Source organism: Equus caballus, chromosome 31 (assembly GCF_041296265.1).
Source record: "Equus caballus isolate H_3958 breed thoroughbred chromosome 31, TB-T2T, whole genome shotgun sequence".
Taxonomy (NCBI): Eukaryota; Metazoa; Chordata; class Mammalia; order Perissodactyla; family Equidae; genus Equus; species Equus caballus.
This window is the reverse complement of record NC_091714.1, coordinates 14,968,499-14,986,783: the sequence shown is the minus strand read 5'-3', so window position 1 is coordinate 14,986,783 and position 18,285 is coordinate 14,968,499. Positions and strand designations below refer to the sequence as shown.

General features: G+C 38.0%; 1 protein-coding gene across 41 annotated transcripts in view; it reads right to left on the bottom strand.

Moving 5' to 3' along the window:
- The window catches only part of SYNE1 (spectrin repeat containing nuclear envelope protein 1), a 442,051-nt gene that overhangs the window by 166,081 nt on the left and 257,685 nt on the right, over positions 1-18,285 (bottom strand). For all 41 annotated transcript variants that reach the window (XM_070256132.1, XM_070256133.1, XM_023632822.2 and 38 more), the window contains 13 exons: positions 17,728-18,065; positions 17,389-17,533; positions 16,506-16,724; positions 15,483-15,742; positions 13,997-14,162; positions 13,495-13,650; positions 10,899-11,051; positions 10,126-10,308; positions 9,163-9,300; positions 5,247-5,432; positions 4,735-4,857; positions 4,299-4,481; positions 3,093-3,236 (listed from right to left, as the gene is read on the bottom strand). In XM_070256132.1, coding sequence (XP_070112233.1) covers positions 3,093-3,236; positions 4,299-4,481; positions 4,735-4,857; positions 5,247-5,432; positions 9,163-9,300; positions 10,126-10,308; positions 10,899-11,051; positions 13,495-13,650; positions 13,997-14,162; positions 15,483-15,742; positions 16,506-16,724; positions 17,389-17,533; positions 17,728-18,065 — 2,394 coding nt within the window. The remainder of the gene's footprint in view (positions 1-3,092; positions 3,237-4,298; positions 4,482-4,734; positions 4,858-5,246; positions 5,433-9,162; positions 9,301-10,125; positions 10,309-10,898; positions 11,052-13,494; positions 13,651-13,996; positions 14,163-15,482; positions 15,743-16,505; positions 16,725-17,388; positions 17,534-17,727; positions 18,066-18,285) is intronic.

The window sequence follows — 18,285 nt, the reverse complement described above, 5'->3', positions numbered from 1 at the left end:
CTTTGAGGAATCTTTGTGAAGTCCAGTTAGTCTTAGCTCTTCCACCCTTTGTGTCCACGTGGATGGCCATGGCCCCCTGCTGACAGTGGAGAGCCCCTGCAAAGGTGTGCCCACAGTGACAGCAAGCGCTCATTTCCTAAATCAGAGTTCTCAACTTTCTTGTGCATAAAACTCGTTTGGGTTGTCGGTTAAAAATGCAATTCTGGTCTCCGCTTCCAAAGACATTGATTTATTAGGCTTATGAGAATCTGCATTTCATAGTTATCCATGACTCCCTTGGAGAAATAGTGCTCTAGAACTTTCTTCTCTAAGAATAAACCTGCTCATATCCCATCGCCTTTGCGGGTTGGTGGTCAAATCCACTAAATTAAAATGGAGTGCAAATGGGTTAATGTGTTCTCCGTTCTCAGGAAGCATCTGTATTTTTAGTTTTTACTGGATATTTCTGAAAATGATGATAAAAGATGAGTATAAAGGTGGGAATTTCAGGTGCAGAGGCCATTCTGAGGAAAGCCACTCTCTGTGGAGGAGGCCTTCAGGGTCAGGTGGAAAACAAAGAGTCTGAGTACTCTTTCCTATGATTTCAAAGTGGCAAGATAATTTTTTCAGGGGCCAGCCCGGTGGCACAGCAGTTAAATGTGCACGTTCTGCTTTGGCGGCCCGGGGTTCACTGGTTCAGATCCCAGGTGTGGACATGGCACTGCTTGGCAAGCCATGCTGTGGTAGGCATCCCACATATAAAATAGAGGAAGATGGGTATGGATGTGAGCCCAGGGCCAGTCTTCCTCAGCAAAAAGAGGAGGATTGGCAGCAGATGTTAGCTCAGGGCTAATCTTCCTCAAAAAAAAAAAAAAGAAAAGAAAAAAAAGATAATTTTCTTCAAATTAAATGCAACCTTTGAAAAATTACTGAAAAATGTGAATTCCTTAGAAATGAATAAATGATCAGTTGTTTTTGAGTTAAAGTTGTCCATACGAAACTAGGCTCACTTCAAGATTGAAATTCCATTAAAACAGATTGAAAATGCAGGAAAAAGCATTCTTCCAAACTTTTCTGTTATCATAAATCAGGCTCTTTCTCCTCGGCACTTTCCTTCCTGTGTTTGTTTTGTACATACAATGAAGCTCACACAGAACTACCTCATCGTGAATATGAAAATGTTTTCTAGATCATGTGACAAAACAACAAATATCAACACTGATATTTAGCACAGGGAGGAGAAAATGTGACAAAGTGAACAGATCACTGAGCCAGGAGGACAGTTCACAGCTGACTGTGCTGAGAGCTGGCTCTGCGACCTTGAGCAAGTCATTTATTCTCCTGAACTATCATTCTTCTCTTCTGTGCAATGAGATAGCCCAAATAGTTTCTGCTACACTGGAAATATTGTGGAATTTGGAGCCAAAGATACTAGATTGGAATCTGGGGGCCGGCCCGGTGGCGCAGCAGTTAAGTTCACATGTTCTGCTTCTCACCAGCCCAGGGTTCACAGGTTCAGATCCTGGGTACAGACATGGCACCGCTTGGCAAAAGCTATGCTGTGGGAGGCATCTCACATATAAAGTAGAAGAAGATGGGCATGGATGTTAGCTCAGGGCCAGTCTTCCTCAGCAAAAAAAAAGAAGAGGATTGGTAGTAGTTAGCTCAGGGCTAATCTTCCTCATAAATAAATAAATAAATAAAATAAAAATAAATCCGATTCCGGTTTCTATCAGTTACTAAATTTGGGAGCTCAGACAGTCATTGAAAAAATTAGTTTCTGTTCTCTAATCAGTAAAATGACATGATAAGCAAAAATCCTTACCTCACGGGTTCTTATAATAGATAATGTAAAACTCCCTTGTAAATTGTTTTTAAAAACTGTAGTAATGATAATTATTGTTATTCTAGACAAGATTAAAAAAATATTTTCAGTATTATGATAGAAAAGTTGTTACAACAAAATTCTGGCTCTTACAAAATGAGATTAAAAATAGTTTCAATATAAGTTTGTAATATATAATCTAATGTGTGTTATATAAATAGTAGTTTCAAATGTTTGTATAACATACTTTCATTTAACCAATGGCATAAGAGAAAGAAATAGTTAACATGGATGATATCTACAGTGTAGGAGTAAATGTAGGTGGGATATTTATTTACATTATTTTGTAAATCATATATAAATGTAAGTGATTGATGCATTGGATGTATCAAAAATTAAAGAGTTGCATCTGGAGAGGGATGTAGTGAGATTTTCCATCCTTAAGAAGCAACAATTGAAACTTCTGAGAATCTCACTATGAAATTTTGTTTAGAAAAATAGTTTGTTGCTGTTATGACAAAAGAGTTAAAATAGAGCAAACAGAGGGAAAAACTACATGTCCATCCTCGGCACAGAGAAGACACCATTATTCATGAGGCTATGAGCCAGCCCCCAAGGGAAAGAGTAAATGTAACCTATGTAGGAATTGACAGGTTGGGAAAGGAAACTCACTGCTAAGTCAATGAGCACCAACACTTAAGATCTATGAGCTCTGAGACCACGTCTGCACCCGGGGGGTCCAGGTCATGAGGTCATGACGATGTGAAAGGAACAAGGAAGAAGGCATACTTGACAATCCGGAAGATACCAGGCGCCATCTGGAAACTAGCAAAACAAACAATGCGGACCACTTGCTGACTTTGATGAAAGGAGCTGAAATGACCCATACTTGAAAGAGCAAATGATTTTCTTTTTAATATGAAATATCCCTTCTTTTTAAAGAGGGTGATCAACATAGCAAGACTTTGAGCATTGCAGTATCTTGCAGGCTTTCAGGACAGAGAGTAGACTATGTTTTAGTGTATTAACTGAGAATTCGGGGTGCAGGAGACAGTGGGACGGTTTTGGTTGAGATATGACATGAATAATGTGTAAAGAGGTTTTGGAATCAAGGAGAAGATTCATGGTACTGAGTCTTGAAAAGGATCAGTATAAATAGCCCTCAAAATGCAAAGATAGGCAAAGAGGCTGCCCGAGAACTGAACACGTTATGTGCCAAACAGGGGGAACCTTTCTCCTTCAATTGCTAGAAACCTGTCCTCGTCATTTGCCTGTATTGCTGTCTCACCTCGTGCCGAGAAATCTGGGCCTGCAGCTCCTGGATGTTACTGGTGGCCACAGGCTGGTCCTCAATCTCTCGGTGAGCTCCTTCGATAAGCTCCTGCAGGTGCTGCATTTCTTGCTCATACTGTTCATATTGCACCGCAGCCTCCTTTAAAAAACAACAAAACAAAACACATGATTATCTATCTCAGTAACCGTGTGAGTGACTCTCTGCTGCTGTCTGCCAGCCTATAGCACTAACTCCTATCTGTTTGTACGTCTAGGAAATAAAGCAATGATGGGTAAAATCACTAGATGATTCAAATCCTCAGCTTTACTCTGATATTTCAGAGCCTCCTCTCTAAAATATTTTGCCAAGATTATGGATGGACTCAAAATAGTTAAATTGTTACATCCTCTCTCATCTCCCTATTTGTATTGTCCTATAGGTGGCAATGCCATGGTCAGAACACAGTGGGAAGCAGTATGAAAAACATGATTGCTTCGTTTTTCCATCTAAGAAGTGCTAAATATATACATAAGTCATCACCTAAGGACTGGAGTATGGGATAAAAAAAATGAATTAAGTATGACTTCTATCCTCAGCAATTTACTGTTTAACAAATTACAGGATAACGCAAGGAGCAAGGATAGCTGACCAAAAAGACCATTAGCAATTTAATAGGAGGATATGTACGCAGTTTTTGGATAAAGCAGATGAAATATTAGTTCAAAGAAGATACGAGGTAAATAGCGTCATTTCTACCTAGTAAATGACTCTTCTCTTATTAGGTGAAGAGACTGAGAATTACACTTGAATGTATTTCTCAGGCAAGAAAATGCACTGAGTGCATCAATAAGCTGAAATTTGAAAAAAAATTCTGTAACATATGCTACCAATAAAATCATATTATGAGGTTCTAGATGATTCTCAGGTGAATAATAAGAGATAAAAATAGACAATTGAATATAAAATTAAACTTTATAAGTAGTTCCTCATTAAAAAAACATTGCTAAAAGATAGTTTTCACCAAAGGATATTTTTTAGAGAGCTTTCCCCAGCCTTTTGTGGGTGATCCAAACGATAGCATCCCATCTCCTCATTTTACATAACCACAACAATCTGTCAGATTTAACACTCTGGCTGTGTTTTGACGGCTGAGCCCACACAATGCTAAGAAAAGAAGCCCATGACTCATTTGCTATGCTCTGCTGGCCCAGCAGCACGTGCCTGCATGATGTTGTACTGTTGGATCGCTGTGTGCTGAAGCCGGCTGGCCTCTTCCTGCAGGTGCAGAGCAGCGTGGCAGAGCGGCAAGTTGGTGACCACATCCTCTGGGATCCGGAGCGCGCTCTGGCAGATCTGCACAGCGTGGACCTTTGGCTTGAGTGACTCCATCTCAGACAGCAAATGCTGAAAGTTCAAGTTCACATTTTATATTCTATAATATATTTTACAATTTTGTATTTTAATAGTTTATTTCATAAGCAAGAGACATTTACGAAATTACAGCTCTCACAAGTTATAAGCATTTTCCAAGGAATATTTTTTTTAAATAATGCATATAGGGCTAAGACTATAACTGAGTTTAGAAATCATTTTTCCTAACTATCCTCTCTTAAAAATATAGCTCCCCACTCCTTTTTCCCAAATTATTTTTCCTTACTTGTCGATGAGAGAGTTGTTCCTTGAGACTAAGGCGTCCAACTTCTGGAGAGGTCAGGGTTGTCTGGGCTTGCTCCAAAGCAAACTGTAAGTTTTTAAGCTCTGTTTCAAATTTTCTCATATCCTGTAGAATAAGAGCAGTATGTTTTTGTTTTTGTTTTGAGGAAGATTAGCCCTGCGCTGACATCCGTGCCCATCTTCCTTTACTTTATATGTGGGACGCCTAGCACAGCATGGCTTGCCAAGCAGTGCCATGTCCACACCTGGGATCCGAACTGGCGAACCCCGGGCCAACAAAGCAGAATGTGTGCACTTAACCGCTGCGCCACCAGGCCAGCCCCAATAAGAGCAGTATGAATGTCAATACATAACATAAGCATTTGAAGTCCCAAGTCACAGGTGAAGACTAACACCAGTCAAGAAGGCACATCAGAGGTGAGCATCATATCTCCACTATAAAACCACTATTTTTTTTCTAATGATAGATTTTCAATTTAATTTTTTTTTTTTTACCTTGGCAGCATCATGGAGATTCTGCAAACGAATTTTGATCACCTGCCGCAACTCCTCCGTCTCCCGTCCCAGTTCTGCCACTTGCTGAGACATTTTTTCTGTGTAGTACACGCTAGCGAGGCACTGTAATTTCTCAGTCATTGCTTCCAGATCGTTGTGGATTTCTTCCGATTCTTCTAGCATGGTCTAGAGTGAATTGTCAATATTCATGACATTGACAGGTAGGCAGAGAGGTATACGTAACTGACATGGTGTGGGGTAAAGACCATCAGACTGGGAAGGGAGGAGGAGATGAAATTCACACTTCCCCTGTGCACTGTGAAGATTCTGTGTCTTATTGTGTCTAACCTTCACACCCGCTCCCCACCCACTGTTATCTTCATTTCACAGAAGAAGAAATCGAAGTTCAGGAGCTGTAAATAATTTGCTGAGGCCACATGTCACTAAGTGTGGGACCCTAAGGCTCATGCTCTGTCTACCACCCACGCTGCTCCTGCTGAGGGTCGGGACGTGAGTATTCCAGCAGTGGAGATGCTCTGACACATTGGGTACTTTCATCAGGTCGCTGGGCTACCTTTTCTCATACTTAAACCAAAGACGTTCAGCTCTCATATTCTGTATCTAAGATCTAAGCACATATTGATCTAAGAAATGAAAAAAGACAAGAGCATTACAAACAAACAAAAAGTCTTTGATCATTTGCTTTAAAGGGGTAGCATCTCCTTGGGATCCTAAGAGGAATAAAACACAGCCCTCGTCACTCAGGAAAATATCATCTATTAGGACTAATAATAATACAAATTGTTTAATAACCATGTAATATGCATTATATGAGAAGAGTGAAAGAGAAGAAAGGGTTAAGGATGTCAGAAATGAGATGTGCTGCTACTTGCAGGAAGAATGGGGAAAGGCTTCCTGGAAGAGTCACATCTGAGCTGAGTCAGAAGGATGTTTCCATTTTGACAGATGGGGAGGATGAGGAAAGACATTTCATGCTGAGGGAACAGCATAAGCAAAGGCACAGAGTTGAGTGAGCACAAAATGTACAGTTCCTGGAGTGTTTGATGTGTAAAGAGGAGAAACAGGAGATAGGACATTATTCTTAGGCAATAGATCCTATTTTTAAAAATAAAGTACATTTTTCCTCTCAAAGAATGTCATATATATATAACATTATATATATATATTACTTATTATATATAACTTATATATATAATATATATGTAAAGCTTGGAAAATATTGAAAATATAAAAAAATAAAATATTCCATAATCCCATACCCCAGAGATAACTTAAAGTAAGAGATACTGCTGTTGCATTTGGGTATATTTTTTTGGTGATTGAGATCATAACATACCTACAATTTTCCATCTTTCTCACTTGACATTAGAATGCATGCATTTTCTCTCTATGCACTGTTTTTGGGTAAACTCAGCTTTAATTCCTAAGGCAAGCACAGGAGAGCTCCTCAAAACCTTGTCTGCAGGCTGAGTTCTCTCCCGAGGTTCCATGTGAGACAACCACCAATTCCTGATATCTGTTTCCCTATGTCCCTCAGTGTGTTCAACCCTCTCAGCAGCCAAGTCATAAAAACATGGTGGTCATTCTTGGCTCCTCCTTCTCTTCACCCACACCCACATCCAAAATTCTCCAAGTCCGGAATTCTAGCTCAGTAATACTCCTTGATTTGGTCTTCCCTCAACCTCCAACAAGAGGCCTTGTCATTTTCTAGTGGAATACTGACACCACCTCCTATGTTATTTTTCCTTCACCAATGTGTTTTCCACAGGCCACCAAGTCAAGTCATCGTTCTTAAAAGACAAGTCTGAACCTGTCCCGTACCTCAGAGTACCTCTGAAAGACTTCACAGTGACTTGAGGATCAAGTCCAAGTCCTTCACAGGCGTTCAGGATCTGTCTTTTTCTTATCTCTTTATTCTTACCTTTTATGCTTCTTTCCAGCTCCCCTCTGGACCTCCTCCTCACATTGCCCCCCACATACCAGAGCATCCCTCACTCTCACTGCTGGGGTTTCAACAAGGGTTTTCATCTAAAACACTATCCCCAACAAGGAGGCCGTGTGTCTTTCAGAACTCAGCCCAGTATCACCTTTTCCTAAGAATGCTTCTCTGACATTCCTTTCCAACACCCCCCCCCCCCGCACCCCCCCCCCCCCCCCCCCCCCCCCGCGGTCTGGGTAAAGCATCCTCCAGTGGGTCCCTTCAGCACCTGACCCCTTAATCCCTGCACTTATCACACTGCATTGTCATGGTCCAGATCTGTCTGTCTCCTTCCTCCCTTTAATTAACAACCCCCTGGGGCAAGCACAGGGAATAGTCTTTGTATTCCAAATTCCTAACAAAATTCCTACCTTTAGAAAGGACTCTATAAATGTCTGTTGAATAAATAAATGAACCAGTGCAGGAACTATTTAAAATAGAAGGCTTCACGGTCATTTTAAAGACTGCATTATATCCCATTATAGCCAAAAATTTACTCAGAAAAAGTATCTGATATTTAAGTTTTCTTTAAAATTCCACTATAGTTGTTAATACGACATACAATATTTTCTACATTTTGGATTACAGCCTTAGTACAGAGTCCAAAAAGTCGAATCAACAGATCAGATTGGTACCATTTTGATGATAATGATATATTTTGCCAATTGTTTTTCAAAGAGATTTTGCTGAGCTCCCAGTAGTGTCTGAGAGCTCTCACTTCCTTAAATACCAACTTTTAAAGAATAGTGTTAACTTGATAGTTCAAATGCTCTCTGTCTTTTAAATTTGCATTTCTAGATTTCTAAGGAGGTTGAATCTTTCATTGTTTACAACCAATTGTAACTTAAGTCTTGTCTGTTAATATGTAAGCATATCCTCCGGCAGAAGACTGGAGTTGTTTAAGATTTCTGGAGAAGAGTGTGGGAGATTGGTTAGAGAAGACTGTAGATGCGGGGGAACCAATTAAGAGCCTGTTAAAGCATTCCAAAAAGGAGAAAATGAGGCTTTGATCTAGAAACCTGTCAACTGGAATGGCAAAAGGGATGGATTTAACAGAGATCAATATACATAAATCAGAATAAAAGAGAAAAAATCTGAAATACTTGAAGATATCCATGTCACTTAAATAAAAGTTATTCTGTATTTTATTGTAAGACTATTAGATAGCTGTATCTAATTCAAGCCTAAATTATAAAAGGATGAAATAATTTCCTGGATGATATGACCGAGAGGAAATGAAGTAATGTGGCCACCACGGGATGCAGACTCATGGCTCATTCCCAGCCGACCACTACCTCCTGTGGAAGGGCAGATGACAGACCAGGCAGAAGGCTGAGACGGAGGGGGCCTGAGAGCTCTTACTGAGCGCCCACCTGCCAGGTAGTGCGCTTAATGTTTACACATATGTTAAACCATTTGATCTTCATAATAATTCTGCAATATAATTTACATCTCCATCTTATATATGAGGAGAGCAAATTCAGAGAGCAAAGCAGTTTGCTCCAAATTACACAGCCCTAAATGGCAGAGCTTGGTTTTCCCATCAGCCTCTTTCTACGTATCACTACATCACTTCATGGGGAAGAATTTCCCATCATGTCCCTGCACATAATCGTTTCAAAGAAGCTGCTAAAAAAAAAAAAAAGAGTCCTATAGGACTGGTTATTTTTGGTCTTAGGGAAAGGACAATCTAGGGGAGATGGAGCATATTTATTCCTTTATACAGTGTTAGGAAATCTCTTTGGTAGCTACTGTCTGCGAAACAAATGGACAAGTTGTTAGAGCTCCGTTAGCTTTCTTTTTATCTGGCACCTACAATAATTTTACACCGTGGTCCTCTGAATTTTGTCAGTCCAGCCAGTTAAATCCAATTGCTCTCTTAGTTACTCTTTTGAAAACTAATTTCCCCAAAGTTACCTGGTGTGAAATGTATTGTTCCCGAAGTTGGTTTGCAGAATTCCACGCAATCTTCCCATGTACCAAGATTTTAGCTTTGTCAATCCACTTCAAAATCAATTCAAGCGTTTCATTGTATTCTTCTAAATGTGATGCTGCCTGAAAAGTCACCAATATTCAGATAACAAATGTAAGCTCTGCTTCTTGAGCTAGAACTCAGTCTTCTCTCTTTCTCCTTGGATACAACAATCCTAGGAGCTGATCATTACAATATCTGTGAAATTTAAAGGTATCATGAAAAATGATTTTCTTGTTGAAAATCTGTCAAGGACTTCCCAGTGTCTTTAGGATAAAGTCCAAGTTTTTAATATGCTTGAATAACAACGTCTTTTAAAGAATTCTTTGCTCTCATTTCTTTTTCCACCATCTAGCTCCCTTCTATCCCTCCCTCCTTCCATACTCCACTCTCAGTGAGTGGGGAATATAGCATGCCAGGTTTCAATACTATAATCCATTGGTTACCAAATCCTGATTTAACTTGTCCCTGATTTGAGAAAAAATAGATTTCATTTACAAAAACTCAACAATTATGATAGATGTGCAACTTGAACCAATTAAGTAAATGCAAGCTATTATATATATATATAGCTTACTTTAATACTTGAATTCACTCCAAACTGATTTCATAAAGCATGTCAATAAACAAGTATTCACTTCACAAAATATTTCTCCAGTTTACAAAATATTCACCCCAAAAGACCATATTTATGGTCACCTTTGTCAATGAATTTATGATATGGTTTGATATAAAATAAAGGCAGGTTTATGTGTAAATCTTAGGAACACAGGTGTGGTACAAAATAAGCTACACTTAAATTACCCTCATCATTGTCAATATTATCTTCTCATTTATTTTCACAAGAGAAGAACAGAATATTGTATTTCTGCCTCAGAGATGTTTGATTACTGGCTTGGAACACATACCTGACTGAGCTGGGAGAGCCGACTCTCAGCCTGTTTAATGGTCTGCTGGTGAAGTTCAGACAGTTTTCCTATCTTCTTGGCCAGTGGCTTACCCAGTTGGCCATTGTGTTCCGAGAATTTCTGTACTGCTTCATCTAGTTCCATCAACTTTACATTATAGCCATTTAATTCCTCTCCTAGCACCTAAATAGTCACAAAACGAAAGCTCATTAGACCACAGCAAATGAAGATCTCCAGGTTTTCCAAGATCCGAAGGATTATATTTTAAATGACTTTTGTAAAGAATAATTCTACTATGATCAGGTTGCTCTGTTTCCTCGGTTAGAAAGGCAGAACAGGATGTTTTGTAACTCTCCTGTTTATTTCCTATGAGGCTGAGAGCTAACATTTTCCTTCTGCCCCACCCAAAAAGGATTAGTCACTTCACTCACCAGCAGTGAGAAAACAGATTTAACTACCAAGAACATCCTTCATTCTGGAATTTATACACTCGTATTCCTAAATCATTATTTAGTCCTTTGACACTCTTCTCTCTCACCCACACACGCATGTATATTTATTAATACAGTTCAATTGTAATGATAAATTATACAATATAAATAAATGTATGCTATTTGTGAAATTTCTTTATTGGCTGCCTTTACTCTCTGGTTTTAATAAGCTTGCTAATCAAGAAAGCTTTTCTTTTTCCTATATCCTCAAAATAAACTAACTCCAAAAAATATTTAATTCATTTATTAGCACCCCTTATATTTCCACATCTCCTTCCTTACCTTTTGTTCAGTTGTAGCTTGAACTAAATTATCTGTCTTTGCTCTCAGCTGAGTCAGAATTGTTGTGAGATCTTTGGCTATCTTCTGAATTTGTCGGCTGAATTCCTGGCTCGTGGCCTTGTCCTGTTCAACTTCTTTTACTTTGTCCTGGATCTAAATAATTAACGAGAACAGCAAAACCAACCGTGGTTAAAATTGGGTAATCGATACTAAAAACCTCCAATCTTGCAGTGTTGACAAGGGACACTTTAGGTCATCATCACTGCTTTGGCATTCGTGGGCTTTGTCAAACCAGCCGCATGCACTTTCCAAGCTCTCATGGCTTTCCATGCAGCCCGACTTCCCACTGTCTCTAGGCATTCACTGCACCTCTTTCTGCTCCTGTTTCAGCAAAGGAATAAGAAATGCAGGAACAGTGATTCACTCATCAGATGTAGTTACAGAATACTCATTATAGAAAATGATATAGACAGCAGTGTAGATAGCTGAGCTTGAATCCTATCTTCTCCATTTACTAACTTTGTGACCCGGAGCCCACAAACTCCTCTAAGCCTTTTTCTTCATAAAATGGAAAACCTTCCAGATAATTGGAGGCACACGGATTTGTTTCCAAGTACCTTTTCATAAGTAGCTGTTAATAATCTAACTCTTTTCCTAACTTTCCAATTATATCTTCATAGTATGACAAAAAAGCATTAAGCACCTCCAATGGAAAGGAAGGTGAAGAGTTAACATTTACAAGTTTCTAACAGCTTTGGTTTGATTTGATAACAAACATTCATACTTTTGCTTATAGTAAAATACCAAAGAGAAGAAAGAAATGTTTTCTTTCTACAAATGAAAAGTCTCAAAATCTCTTTAATTCTGGGGATGTAATGTACAAGAAAGTGACTATTGTTAATAACATTCTATTGCATATATGAAAGTTGCTAAGGGAGTGGTTCTTAAAAGTCCTCATCCCAAGAAAAAGTTTTTTTGTAATTATGTATGGTGTTGGATTTTTTTTTTTGAGGAAGATTAGCCCTGAGCTAACATCTGCTGCCAATCCTCCTCTTTTTGCTGAGGAAGACTGGCCCTGAGCTAACATCTGTGCCCATCTTCCTCTACTTTATATCTGGGAGGCCTACCACAGCATGGCATGCGAAGCAGTGCCATGTCCGCACCCGGGATCTGAACTGGCGAACCCCGGGCTGGCGAGAAGCGGAATGTGCTAACTTAACCACTGCACCACCGGGCCGGTCCCTGGTGTTAGATGTTGACTAGACTTACTGTGGTGATGATTTTGCAACATATGCAAACATCAAATCATTACATTGTACACCTGAAAGTAATATGATGTTATATGTCAATTATACCTCAATAAAAAAAAATCTCTTTAGTAGAAAATCATTTTCACGTAACTTTTAAGAGTAGGTTTTTGATTTTCATTACTTTAAGTGTCAACATAAATGGAATTATTGTGTGAACGTCTCTATTATAGGGAAATGTCTGCAGAGAAAAAGAAAACTTAAATTTGAGCCCTTTTTTTTAAAGATCTGAACTTGCCAAGTCAACCTTCCCCAGAGACCTTCCAATGTCTAAGAAGAAAAACGAAATAGGTGAGTTAAATGCTTCAAATAGAAAAGAAGCGTTTTAGTTTAGGTCGAAAACATGATGTAGTAAAATTGGATTTTAATGAAATTTTTTAAATGTTCTGCATCATGTGGTGGAGAGTCCAAAAAACACAGCACATTTGTATGAATTTTATAGTTTTTACAACGCAATGCTACTTTCCATTTCACGTAGTACTTTATAATTAGGAGTATATCTTCTTCTTGTCTCTTATAGACTGCTTTTAGCTAAATTGTGCTTTAGCATCATGCCACCAAGAAGGTCTTAAAAACGTTTCCATACAGATGCTACTGAAGCTATTTTCACAACATGAAAGTGTGTCCTCTTTATGAGACCTAAGATAGACATCTCCCTCTGATCATACTGCTATGAATGACTATGTATCTCTTCGTTAAAAGAAATAGCAAAGATTTGTTTTAAAATTTATAGACATGGAATATGTTTCACTCCTTTCCTTGGTTGTTCAAAAGTTAGAATTAGACTGATGGGCCCTCCTCTGGAGACATTATGGGACCCTCCAGCAGGCATTTTGGGTAATAACTTTATGCCTAGTTTTATCTTATTTTTTCCACTTTGATTTTCTGTTTCTTCAAATATCTTCACCTACTTATATCCTATTGCACTGAAATAACAGCTAAAATAGTACCTGGAATACTGTAGGCACTCATTAAATATTTATTGAATACATGAAATATATCATTTTTTTGTTTGTTTCTTCAAGTCATTTTTTTATGTGTGTGGAAAAAGGTGAGAGAAGCAGATAAATAATCTTTAATTGTATGACATTATTGTTCATATCTATGATGATCTGTTTCTTGCCTGTGAATAAGACCTCTAATTTAATATTAATATTATTACTGTTTTATACTAATCTGTTTTTTAACTCTGTTTCCACGAAGGCATGATTGCAAAAATCGAGGACTCACAGAAGAGGGTTGAGCCTATAAAAGAATGGACAGGCACTCTTTCTTGACCACAGGTTTACCTGATCATGGATAGTTCCTAGGTCCAATGCCACTTCAGCTAACTGAAGGGAGAGCTCAGAAGGTAATATAGTATAAAGACCCAGGTACTTATTCTTCTGCTCTTCAGCCGTTTTCTCAATGTTCTGTCGGTGATTTGTGGCTTCTGTTAGTAGAATCTGTAGAAAAGATCAAAATAAGAAACTTCTGGGAACCTGACATGGAAATTGATCTTTATGAGTACAGAGACAAGACTATGTATTGTACATCAAAATATGATTAAGTGTGGAATCAGAGGAACACATTTTTTTTAAAACCACACTTTTCTATAGTCTCTGAATAAGAAGCGTGTCCACTTTCTACAGAACAAAAGAAAGTCTCATGAAATAATACTAAAAGCATTTTATACAACACATTTCTGAAAACTTTTAATTCAATACTTCATTGAATATAAACAAATGTGTCTAATTAAAATCAGGACAATTTTTTAAGTGATGGGTATAGAGAATGAGGAGAGTCTCGTACCTGAAGTTCTTCAAGTTGAGCATCTATTTCTATTGTTGGATTCCCCAAATATTCCTTTGTTTCCTGAACCCAAGATTTCACAGAGTTGATTTGAGTCTCCACCACTTCTCGCTCCCTCAGCTCTTGCTTGACCACCTTTCCATTATTCTTCACTTTCTCCTGCATGCTTCAGAAACATCGAAGAGAGGAAGCAGAAGTGGATTTGAAATGAATGGAACCCCCTAATACATGACATCATATTATCAAAAACAGACTTTTTGCAAGTAAAGACACTTCTCCAAAACTACCAGATAATTTTCAGTAACAAATTTAGTTCAAGTATAACAGAAGAATATACATCGTATGAAGCAAATATTTATACCTGGAAATTTGAGAGTTGATACACTCCTATCCTACTAAATTACAATTAATTTTCCTCTCTAAAATAACTTGGAGATTATTTGGTTATTTATTTCCTCTGTGGAAGTCTACTCAAACGATGCAGAATCATCAGCATTTAAATGTAATGTGTAATAGAAATATTTGTGATTAGAAACCAGTCTTTAAATAAAGAATCAGGCTTCGTAAATTTTACAGTTGATAATGTTCAACATCAGAAATGTCAGTCTTTATTTGAATTGAAATAAATTTGGTAAAAAAGTTGAAATAAGTGCAGTCAGATTATCCTAAATTCATCTATAAGTGAGGGGGTGAATGTAGGATATGTCTGAGTAATATTAGTTAACAGAGGAGTTAAATTATCTCTTGACATTTCTTTTCTTGCCCAATAAGTGAATCAGGCTGGTTATATATCATTCAGATTAACTTTCTCTTTCTACTAAGTTCACTACCACTTAATGGCTATTATTTACCTGAATTTTGGCATCATCCTTACTCAAATCTCTGTTACCCAATTTAGACAATGAGTTATCAAGCTTTATCAAAACTAAGCTCTCAATAGCTCTCAACTGTTTACCTTTCAAGCTTCATTTCTCACGATTTGCTCCATCACCCAACAATTCCCTGAAAGTGACATGCTTACTTTCAAGCTTTCTTATGTGCTATCCCCCAGGTTGCAGAACTCTCCTCCCGCATCACTGTCTAGCTCACGCGTGCCCAGTCTTCAGCTTAAATCTCTCTTCTGAAGGGAAGCCTTCAGGGAGTCCTCTCCTAGGTTAGTTGCCTCTGCTTTGTATACTCTTAGCACTCTTTCCATGCTCAACCTAAATGGTTTCATTAGTTGTTTGTCTCTGCTGCTTGACTGTAAGTTTTATAAAGGTAGAGATTGAATCTGTTTTGTTCATCACTATATTTCTAAATACTACTAGATACGTATTTGTCAGATAAATGATTGAACACTTAAGAAAAATGAAAGCAGAGATGATGGGAACAGATCCCCACGTTTTTAAAGCAGCATGATGGAGCACCCCAGACTCCAACGACACTCTTCTTCCCTTGGGTCATGGCCAAGGTTAGTAACAGAGAATGAGAGCAGGTGTATAATTACTTCAGGCACCGATCTTGCATTGCCATGATTTCCTGCACGATGGGGGGCTCTTCTCCAGGGGATGGCGTGGCCCCGTCCTGGAGCATGCTCAGTGCTTGTTGCCTCAGCATGCCGAGGGCTGACTGTTGCTGTTCCAGCTCTGCAACGAATGTGTCATGACATTCAAGAAGAGTTAAAAGTTCTGCTTTTGAGGCTTTCTCTGCAGAACTTCCTGGTAATTTATCTTGCAGCTGATCAATCATTTCAGTGGCTTTCTTAACCTGATGATGAATGAACAGATGATGAAGCTCAAAAATAAATAAACTGAAAAAAAATGAAAATTCCAATAGAAGTCACATCTGACACTAACGCATTGAAACACATTAAAGATGATGGTATACATTCTAAATTTTGGGAAACTAAAACCTGAATAAACTTCTTAACATGAAAAGAAAGACCACCTCTATAATTCTGGGTTTAAAGATTTAACCTTAAAATATCAAGGCAATCAGAAACTGCACAACATAGAAAAAGGTTTTTTTTTTTTGGAAACTAAACAGACAAATGAAAACCTGTTCCAATATTTAAGTTAACATGAATATGTGCCTTTGAGTCATAAAGGAAGATGTGGCTTAAAACATTGAACTCTACTTAAAAGATAGAAGGAATTAAATATAGGATTTGGTAAATGAGTTAAATTCCTGCTCATTTTTATGGCAAAGACAAAATATTTTGTACTTTTCCAGGGCCAGGTGAGAAAGTTTCACTAAGAGCCTAGCAAATGGGGCAAAGTGGGCTTGTCTTCCTTTCAAAATTTAATTGCTTGGTTTTTTTAAATTAAAATAATTGGACCCTGAATTGGGGCTAAATTGTACATAGCATTATGCTTCATAATTTGGTTTTCATGTCATTAAAATAGAGATTTTTCAAACAGGCTTTTTACTTCATAAGGCCAACTTCAAAAAAGGAGCAAAATACTGCTTTTCAAATACACTATCGCCAGTGAGGAAACAATAATTTGAGCCCATCAGTAATGGAAAGTACCTTATTGTTAAAGCTCTTCCACTCAGCCACTGCATCTTCTAGAATCTTCTCCTGGTCCTGGGCTACAGCACGGAGACGACTCCAGCGCTGCCAGACAGTAGTCATTGACCTGCTTATGGTTGCTTTGCTTGCGTCATTTCCAGTTTTTTCCAGTTGTGAAGCTTTATCCTCTAGGGTCACAATTTTCTCGTGGAAAGAGTTAACTACTGACGCTAAACCCTGGGGTGGGGGGAGAAGAAGGGAGGTTGGGGAAGAGATTGATTTCTCAAGTTCTATGGACTTTGGTAAAACCCAAAATTACCTACAGAAGGAAATGTTCCTACATAAATTTATTTTCCCCTGGTAACTCTTACTTTTACATTTATTTTTTAACTGAATTAGAATTAGATTTTTTAAAGAGGTAAGGTGAATATTTATTTATTAAAAACAAAAGTTTATTTGCTACTTGAGCTGTCATTCTCCCATTTTTAAAAAGCAGCAAAAATATAAATGAACTGAATTTGATATTTAAGTATGATACATTCTACCTTATATTGCTGTGGTATATGAGTGAGACTCCGTTATTAAGTTTTGAATTTTATTTAATTAATGTAAGTTATCCTCAGAAAGTATTTACTGAAACTTATTGTCACATCTTATCAGAAGCAAACTGTTTTGCATGTCTCTTTTTAAACCCAGTGATGCATTTCCAATGGGAATCCTAAAAAGGTGACAGCATTTAATTACATTAAAATTGCTATGAAATGTGGTTAAGTATATCTTCTTCTTATTTAAGAAACCCAGGTGGAAATGAAGATTTATTTACCTGTTTCTGGAACTATCATATTACAAAGAGCCATTACAATTACAGTGAAAAGATATTAAAAACAACAACAACACCAACCTTGTGTTCTGACAATTTTTCTTCTGCTTCATGAATGGAAAAAGTCTTCAATAAAGAAAACTCAGACAGTTTCTTTTCTGCATCATTCATCAATTCAATAACCTCTTCCCTTGCCTTCTGGTAATCCTGCCACTGAGCTGCACATCTTGAAAAAGTCCAACAAAAGTCAATAAGCAACATAAAATCACACATTGCATGCAGAACTCTGATGTCAGTATGTCTAAAGATACTTCAAAGAGAAGAAGGAATTTATGTGCTAATGTATATCATCAGCATATTCCTATTTTCCATGTGAAAATCCATTTCACTGGAATATAAAGAATAAAATCAAGTCTATACCTTTGCAAGAGATCTAATTGGGCATGTGCATCCTGTATTATCCTCTGGCTCCTCTCTTCCAAGGAAGCCATTTTCTGTGCTAAGTCCTCTCTTCCAGTTGGTTTGATGAGTGGGTCCAGGCTGGCTACCAGGCCTTGGAGCTCCTCCAGATTGTGGTGGAACTGATCCTCTGTACTAAAAAATTCCATGTGGCTCTTCACATTTTCCTCTGCACTCTCCACATCTAGGCCATTCCCCGCCAGCTGTAGCATTTCATGGGCATCCTCAAGCCAGTCATTAGCTGCTTGAAATACTTGATAGTATCTTTGACATTGACTGTATATTTGAGTCAAGGCAGCCTGAAAAACAGTAATTGCAAACACAATCAAGTCTCAATTGCAATGTGTTTTCAGGAAATAGTTTAATGTTTCCATTTCTTTTCCAGTCCTCAGACATGTGGATGTAACTGTGTAAGTGAATTGATAAGTTGGTGGAATTTCTTTTGGTGCAATCCATTACTTTTATTTATTTATTTATTTTGAGGAAGACTAGCCCTGAGCTAACATCCACCACCAATCC